Source organism: Cydia splendana, chromosome 10 (assembly GCF_910591565.1).
Source record: "Cydia splendana chromosome 10, ilCydSple1.2, whole genome shotgun sequence".
Lineage (NCBI taxonomy): Eukaryota > Metazoa > Arthropoda > Insecta > Lepidoptera > Tortricidae > Cydia > Cydia splendana.
The window spans coordinates 3,835,453-3,844,879 of NC_085969.1; the positions used below are offsets into that span (position 1 = coordinate 3,835,453).

General features: G+C 36.1%; 1 protein-coding gene across 1 annotated transcript; it reads right to left on the reverse strand.

The window, feature by feature from the left end:
- Positions 1 to 973: 973 nt before the first annotated feature.
- On the reverse strand, positions 974 to 9,200 carry LOC134794122 (uncharacterized). The gene is made up of 6 exons (XM_063765831.1): positions 8,984 to 9,200; positions 7,824 to 7,981; positions 6,810 to 6,944; positions 5,183 to 5,387; positions 4,169 to 4,313; positions 974 to 3,828 (listed from the first exon to the last, which is right to left on the reverse strand). The coding sequence occupies exons 1-6, from the start codon at positions 9,069 to 9,071 to the stop codon at positions 3,669 to 3,671; spliced, it is 891 nt and encodes a 296-aa protein (XP_063621901.1). The 5' UTR covers positions 9,072 to 9,200; the 3' UTR covers positions 974 to 3,668.
- Between the last annotated feature and the right edge of the window lie 227 nt (positions 9,201 to 9,427).

Below are 9,427 nucleotides of genomic sequence, written 5' to 3' on the forward strand. Positions count from 1 at the left end.
TTAAACCCACACTCGTATTTTAATGCCTCTCATTATGTAGCAGTCACATAAACTACTATTAACACCTTCAATCCTAAATGAACCTTAATAATAGAACACCAATTTTGGTAGTCAGACCTATTTAACTACATTCATTCTTTGCATGACAGGGAAAAGTAATCATCATCTAGATTATTTCTAGAGAGACGATTCATTCAAAAATAAATTCATTCACATTTTCATTCAATCTAGCCGTAATTATTTCGTCTCGCAGGAGGCGCGTATTCGATTCAGACATCAGGCGTATTATGAAACCAACTTAAAAACAGCATTGCGTTTCTGGTAAATAATGCTTTCAGTACCTGCTATAATTATAGGCTTGTGTTGGGGGTACGATTTTGACAAGACAAAAAGACGAAGTCAATGTACTGCGATTCTGAAATAAATGTCATAATATTATACATACTAAAGAAAAAAGTGAGCTATCCCGTCAAGCTATCCCGGCAGCAAGATTTTTTTTTTAAATAAAGTCCTACGATAATAATAATAGTGAAATCATATTGGACTAGCGTTTGATAGCTCTAAATACTCCTCAAGTACGTTTAGAATAATCATATTAACGTATGCAAATGTTTGTTTATTGAACATGCAATGAATGCGGTGAAATTAATGTGTTGTAGCCTCAATTTGGTGGCTTTAGAGAACGTAAATTATTTAAATGTATGACTAGAATTAATTTAAACCGTATACATGAATTTATTTGTACGAGAAAAATAAGTTTGCGTGTGATTATTCAATTGTGTGAGATTTCTTAAACTATCTACAGTACCAAATTTTGTCCAAATCGGTTCAGCGGCTTAAAAGTGAAGAGGTATCAGACAGACACACTTTCGCATTTCTAATATTAGTGTGGATTATAATAAATTATGAAGAAATTAATTTTTTTGTTCATAATTAATGTATTTATCGTAAAATGAAATAAAACCACAATTATTCAATATTTACTAAAACGTAATGTGATTCGAAATAAATAGAGAAGCTTACAATACTTTATTTATTTTAGTACATTACGATACAAGTGTGAAAAGTAGGAGATTCGCAACGAGTGGCGATACATTGAAACATGACCGAACCACGACACAAACACGACCATTTCACACGTGTATTGTAGGTACAACGTTTTACAGGACATACCGGGTGTGGCCTGTAACATGAGCAAATAATTAAAACATAGATTGTACTCCTCAAACGGTGACACTTTTGTTCAACAACTTTTAAAAATTATGAAGTATTTAGTCTTCCTATTTTTCATACAAAATAAATATTATCTTCAATGGACGCCATCGCCATGCCATATCATTTGTGATTAACGTTGCTTGTCAAGCCTTAAACATAACAAAATTCGCAATACATTGCGTCTTACAATAAATTTTAAAGTGTATTAAAAATCAAACCACAAATTATTTTTAAAAGTTGCTCAACAAATGTTGGTCAGTATGAGGAGTACAGCCTATGGTTAAATTTTTTGCTCATATTACAGGCCACATCCTATATGGGACTATAAAAGTAGCACCATTATGTACCTACTGTAAATAACTTATTGCAATAATTAAGTATCGAAAAACATTCTAAATACACGACTAATATACATAACATGGTATGTTACACATTCATCAGTTCATCAGTTCATCACATCACAAAAATACCCTACTTTAAAAACATTGCGTTAAAAGAATAATATATTTTATACCTATAGTACCTGAAATGATGTAATATTAGTATATATGATTAATGGGATGGATTAGCTAACTAAAATTTTAAAAATACAATTTTAATGTCTTTATTAAAATATCATATCTATATACTAAGATACAAAATCAAATAAAAAATAAATAAAACAGTTGGTACCTAATCACAAAAATTAAACGTCATGTATGTATGTCAATTATCAACCAAAATTCAATAACAAGAATACTCCTCAAAACCTCGTATCTGTTTCTCATTCGGTACTTAAGGTACGAGATTTACATCGGTACCTATTTATTACTTTTGTAGTGAGTCTTGGCTCATGACTAACTTAAACTAACATAAATGCACTGGGGTATACACGAGAGTAACGATCATTATTCCAAAATGAAGCAAATTAAATGAAATACTAGTGATGTACCGACTATTGATTTGGCCGACTAGCTGACTACCCGACTAATCGGCGCTCGAATGGCCGATTAGTCGGCCGACTAGTCGGCTAGTCGGCGAGATCATTAGTTTCGTATAAGTTCAGGTGAAAAACAATAGTTTTGCTCTTTTGGTTGAGCTATTCATCATATTAGCTTGTCTAAAAGGTATTCTCTATCTCTTCAAAGACCTATCACAAGAATCCTCGTTCAATTTCTGGCTTTCTTTTATTTTGCGATCCTGAGCAGACCGTCAGTACAACTTGTAGGAGGTATTTCCAAGGCTCTATTTCCCGTACGTAGTCGCCAGTTAAGAACCTATCCCCTGTGGTCAGCGACTTTACGAGCAACGTGCCCTGTTTATAAGTCTCTAAATTTTCCAATAACATAAATAGTTCCCCATGTCTCCACCATTAAAAAAAAAACAAATACGGAATAATAATAAAATCATTTAACTATAGAACTTGGCCATGAAATTACACGATAATCAGTTGAGATCGACCTGTAGAGGCAAACACCAGCCCACCACTGCTACGGTAACGATCAAACGATCAATTCTATGAACAAAAGTTTTCGTATGCACCCTGAATAGGTATTTTGGTAAAATAGACATAAAACATATGGTAAATATTGACTGTTGATTTCTATTTTCTGTTTTTCTTTCACTAATAAAGTGACGACTATTCGGCCATTTTTGCCGACTACAAATGTGGCCGGATAGTGGGCTATCCCGACTAGTCGGTACATCCCTATGAAATACCCATTGACATACGTACGGATACGTATACGGAGATATACATCTCAGGACGGTCCTTACGGGCACTAAAAATGGTACTAGTTCAGCGGTTGCTTGTACATCATTCGATACCTCTCATTTAGAGAGGTATGAGCGGCCGTGCCCGCTCGGCTGCGACGGCTGTGGCGGGTCGCTCCCCACCGCGTGGAGAGGTCAATGGTCGTCATTTTGAGGACGACAGTGTAGCTGGGTTCAGCGGTGTCACTCACGAATACGAGCCAATCGTGCAGTGTAACGCAACTAGTTGCGACTAATCGCACGCGTGATGCGAACTCATCAACCGATCGCGTTGTAGCGGTGTCACAGCGCTGTACTGGCCCCATTCATGCCCCATTCTTATTGCCCGTAAGGCCAGTTCTGAGACCTTTATTACTGGCTCAAAGAAAAATGGGTGAAAAGCAAAAAAAAATACTTACCTAGTTAAAGACCTGTAATTAGTCTGTAGTTCATTGATTCCATTGTGTTACGACAATTAAGCCGTTTCTATATTTAAGTTATATGCATGAAAGTTTGTTAGCGTATGCTATAGACTTATATGTGTATGATTTAAGTACAATAAATACAATCCAATACAATTTACATATTTAGTTAATTTTTCTAACACAATGGAATCAAGACTAATTAACAACAACAACACAACGTTTTGTACAACTTTTTTGCTAATTCAACCAAAGGAATCTTCCATATTTTAACCCAAAAAGTCCCGCTGCTAGTCTCACTTATTCCGTAAACTTAGGTACTATACTTCCTAAAGACGGTGCAAAGAAATCTGGTTGGCGGGCGGCAGGTTCCGCCATCATTTCTTCTTCGGTGTGGTGAGTTAGAACCAGCAATGTTTTGAAGCCTGTGTTCTTTCCTAGGCCCACGTCTTGTTCGATCCTGTAAATTGTGTCTTCATTAAAAAAAACCGGCCAAGTGCGAGACGGACTCGCGCACCAAGGGTTTCATACTATTACGCAAAACGCGACAAAAAATCACGTTTATTTTATGGGAAGCCCCACTTAAATATTTATAATATCCTGTTTTTAGTATGTTATAGCAGCAACAGAAATACATCATCTTGCATTCCTGTCGCAAATGTCGAAATCGATGTCACCACCCGGAATTCTGAGGGAGCATTGAAGTCGACATCAATGTTGTATCCCAATGCTTCAGCAGTAATACTGGTGCAGTTTGATTTCGAACGGTACCTTAATGGTGAATAATTGAATATACTTACATGTCTCCGATAAACAGCACTCTACTAGGGTCAGTCACAAACGCCCGTCGCATCGCGAATACTCCGAAGTCCTGTGACGGCTTTCCCAGTCCGATAGGTTTCCTTTTGACTAATTCCGACACCAATTCGGCGGCGAATGATACACCTGAAAAGTAAAAAAATCTGTCTGTACTGGGAGATAATAAAAATAATAATCTGTCTATATACTAGACTGGGTGACTTTTGAAATGTAATAAGAAACGACAAATAATCAAGAATAGAATCCTTTGATTTAAGGATGACTAGCGCTACAACGGGCCGGGGCTGGGCTGGAGCTTACGGCGCTTCGTTTTCTATGGATTGCACCCCGTGATCACCGATCAGCCGTCATAGAAAATTACATGTCGAACGCCTCGGCCCAGGATCGGCCCGTTCAAACGAATTTCGACCCATGTAAAGGTGACGTTCGGATGTCAACTGTAGCTGCGTTACTGTTGCAGCATCGTTGTTGCCGCCGCTGTAACTGTTAATTTGCTTGATCAAATGAGTGACGGAATGAACGTCATAATCGCGGCAGTAATGCGGCGGCGAATGTCACTCATTTTCGCGGCGGAAACAATGTCGTTGCTACAGTAATGCAGCTGCAGTTGACATCCGAATGTCACCTTAATACAGCTGCACTTGACATTGCGAACGTCACATTTTTAGGGTTCCGTACCCAAAGGGTAAAACGGGACCCTATTACTAAGACTTCGCTGTCCGTCCGTCCGTCCGTCCGTCCGTCCGTCTGTCACACAGATGATGTATTTCTGTTGCCGCTATAACAACAAATACTAAAAACAGAATAAAATAAAGATTTAAATGGGGCTCCCATACAACAAACGTGATTTTTGACCAAAGTTAAGCAACGTCGGGAGTGGTCAGTACTTGGATGGGTGACTGTTTTTTTTTGCTTTTTTTTTTGTTTTTTTTTATATGGTACGGAACCCTTCGTGCGCGAGTTCGACTCGCACTTGCCCGAATTTTTTAACATACCTGCTGCCATTTGTCCTTTGAACGGCACGTATTTATCCGTCGGTCCATTCATAAAGAGCACTTCAGGCCTCTTAAGATACGTCGCGGCTTTGTACATCTTGGCCAGATTCACTTTGTAGTCGCTGTCAAACGCCACGGCCCCGATGTCGGCGTCGTCGATAAGGTACTCGGAGAAGTCGCCGAAGTTATCGTGGACGACATCTGGCTGATAAAGGTTTGGTTAGTTTGGAGTTGACAGTCAAGCTAAAGGTGAAATCAGAATCATTTTGTGTTCGTTTTCGAAGACGGATAAAAAGAAATGAATGAAAGATCATTTTGGGGTTTTCATTAGAAGTGGCACGTCTGAACACAAAATTAATCAAAAGTGAAGTGGTAAAGTTAAGAAGCCAAAAGTGAAGTGGTGAAGTTAAGAAGTCAAATGTCACGCTATATTAGGTCAATATGTATTATATGGGCCATTTTATTTAAAGTTGTCCCCCACCCTTTTTTTTTCAAAATTGGGATTTTTTATGTTATTTCTACTCAGAATCATGAGCTCTTTTGATCCTAATAGTAGAAAAAAAGTGTCCCAAGATTTCCATACATTTTTCGATCTTTCCATTCCGAAACCGCCATACAAAGTTTATGAAAAATGGTAACGGAATGGGAAAAAAACCTTAGGACACTTTTTTTCTCCTATTAGGATAGAAAGAGCTCGTGATTCTGAGTAGAAATAACATAAAAAATCCCAATTTTGAAAAAAAATCTAGGGGACAACTTTAAATAAAATGGCCCATATAATTAGTTCGTCAATTGGGGAAGATATATTATTATGTAGCCCGTTCAAATCTATATTATCGTGTAACGTAAAGGGGTGAGCTTCTAGCTATGTGGCCATTATTATAACACTAAGACAATAACAATTATTTACGATACAAGTGCGAAATTAACTAAATATGGACAGTGATGCAGATGAAATTGATTGATATCCTGATGCTAAATGTTTCATTTTAGTTGATGTTGAATCATTAACGTATACATATATCTATGGACTGGCCTTACGGGCACTAAAAATGGTACTAGTTTAGCGGTGTGACTCACGAATTCCAGCCAATCGTGCAGTCTAACGCAACTAGTTGCGACCAAAAGCGCGCGTGATGCGAACTCATCAACCAATCGCGCGCGTGATGCGAACTCATCAACCAATCGCGTTGTACCGGTGTCACACCGCTGTACTGGCCCCTGTCATGCCTCATTATTATTGTCCGTAAAGCCAGTCCCTAGATATCTATGTGTTGAATATTATGTACTACCTACAAAGGAATATTATACAGAACCTCTAGTGTAAATGTGTACGCGTTTGCTTTGTCTCATTTTGTTTGCGAATTGAATGAAATTTGACTAGGGGTACAGAACTATAGGTAGGAATGCTTTTCAGATACGCGTTGGGAAGCGGAACAAAAAACTTACATAAACAAAGTTTATTTGTACAGTTTTGTGTTAAGCCGACCACTGACTAACAGGCCGCCGGACAATATCGGCCTGTCAGTTAGAACAAAAATTTGACAGTTCCGAACAACTGACCGGCCGATATCGTCCGGCGGACTGTTAGTCAGTGGTAGGCTTTACAAACAATAACAATACTTACTCCATATTTAGTTTTGAATCCGTACGATTCAAACATCCTTTTCGTTTCCGGACATGTTAAACAAAATACGTTCTTGTCGAAATTAACTGACTTGAGATATTCAACCATGGCTACTGAGGGAGTTGTCAGCTTTTCCTGTAAAAATATGAATGTCATAAATCAGAGTCATCACAACAGAAAAATGTAGGTCATCGCGCCGAACTAGTAAGTAGAGTTAGTCCAAGAAAAGTCTGCAACGATTTTGATAGCACCCGCAGTGCAAGTGTTATTTACACGTCATAATTTCATAGAAGTTTGACGTTTAAAATAAGACTTGCACTGCGTGTGCTATTAAAAACTTTGTAGACTTTTCTTGGTTTAACTCTAGCAAGTAAATAAGTAAGTATGTATGCACTACAATTGTACAAATCATAATTATCAGGTTACCTACTTTACAACGCGTATGCATCTGTTGCATTTTTAATAAAACAGCAATATAATAGGACAGCAAAATTTAACATTGTCAAAACTTGTCTCTAACTTGTACTCATATCGTTTAAAACTAAAACTAAAGCCAGTCGTTACGTTAAATTGCGTTGTTAGTTTTAAGAACTTTTTATTAATCTGTTTTTTTAAACTATAAAGTGCTTACTGCCCATATAGGTAATATACTCCGAATAATATTCCATATATTATATATAATATTCTACTCCGAATTAAAAAAAATGGCTGACTAGAAATGCATTTTATGACATGTCAGAATATAATAATTATGATTTAATCGTAAGTTGATTTAATATTTTATTTATTTGAATTGTATTGATAATTTTTATATTGTTTTATTTTATTTTAATGAATTGTAATTTAATTTATATTGACCTAATTAATTAATAACCCTTTTGACATGTAAAGTTTGTAATTTTATGAATAAATGAATATGAATATATGAATATGAAATATAATAGGAAATAGTATAGAATTCTCATTTATTTCTTGCATAGGAAAATTAAAAAAAAAACAGAGTATTGTACTTACAAAGCCACCTGGGATTCCAGCTTGATCGAACAAAGTTGTATAGTTTTCTTTGGATCGTATACTATTATTGGAAACAAAATGTACTGTTTTTCCATTTTCTTTCATTAGTCTGAAAAATTCTCCAACTCCAGGTAATGCTTGCGATAGCCATAATACACCTGTGTAAAGCAAAATCAACCTTATTACGCTGCCGACATAATCCGTATTTAAATTTGTATATTCACTACTTTCCCATAGGTAATGAAGAATATTAGTGTACTTATTTACTTTATTATCGTCTTTATGCAAAATTATTCTAAATTTATCTTCGCATGAATATGTACAAAACGTATTTTCTGTTTCTAAGTTAAAATTACAAGAACTCGAGTAAGTAATTAGGTACATTTTGTATCTATTTAGAAGAACCAGACATTCGGCGCGATTCGGGAAATGAATTAGAGATTCACTCGATATTATTGCCGCTGCAATATTATTGCGGCGCTATGCGACGTAACCGCCAGCCGCCATAAGGTACCTTTACCCGTGGGACGTCACATATCTTTACTATTTCATATCTAGTGAATCTCGAATTCATTTCCCGAATCACGCCGATTATATCGAGACGCATAACTGAATTGATAAAAATATTTAGGTCGGTTCACATCTTGCATAACAGTGAATTATACCATAAAGTGTGCCCTTGCTAAAGATAACGTAAATTGCTCCCATTTTATCATGAATTATAATAACAGCTGTTAAAAGTAAACATTCATGACTAATCACAAGAATGATATCAGGAAACATTATCAAAATAGTAATCGGTATTACAGGTTTCATAATTAACTAGGTATGTATGTGAATAAGTACTTATACATATCTTGTTGATTAAAGATTCACTTTATGTATGTTCATATAACTTTGTAGCTTGATCCCAATTTATATAACACCAGTTTAACAAAAACCAATAAATATTTTTTTCATTTTCATAACTATTACTGCTGTGTTTAAAAACATAAGTTTGCAATGATTCACTTTTCTATTTACATTCGTTTCATAACTAGAACTGTCCAGTTGACAGTCTTATCAATGACAAACTATACGTTATCATTATATTTTGAATATGAACCCTCACACAATCAGAACACAGTCTAAAATGGCTTGGTAAATAAATATCAACTCACCGTCACAATCCGAGAACACATGATCAAACGAGTCCAAAAACTGCTTAAAACCATCAGAATTCACTTCAATAAGGTTCACTGGGGCCATTATTAACACTTTTTTGTAATAATTATCTACTAACACAGTAGAATTAAATTATAAGAGTATATTTAAGACTAGAACGTGCGTTTATAACCTCTATAGCATACGGAGTGCGATGCCAATGCCGCTGTCGTGGATATATTCGAGGTTATACCCCGCGTTTCCACTGTCTGACGTCACCTGACGTCATATATTATGGTATGTGGCGGCCGGCGTTATCATACAACATTATTTGAAAAAGTAGTTCACCATACGTATATCCTATTTTAAATTGTACAACAGGACTTAATCGCGTATTTAAGTTTTAAGTCGGAGTTAAAATAAATCTTAAAACTTAAATACGCGTTTAAGTCCCGTTGTAC

Coding starts and splice junctions, on each gene's coding strand:
- LOC134794122 (XM_063765831.1), bottom strand. CDS start 9,071: ATGGCCCCAGTGAACCTTATTGAAGTGAATTCTGATGGTTTTAAGCAG. Junction 4,314..5,182: donor CAAAGGACAAATGGCAGCAG/GTATGTTAAAAA, acceptor TTTACTTTTCAG/GTGTATCATTCGCCGCCGAA. Junction 3,829..4,168: donor GTGCTGTTTATCGGAGACAT/GTAAGTATATTC, acceptor CACAATTTACAG/GATCGAACAAGACGTGGGCC.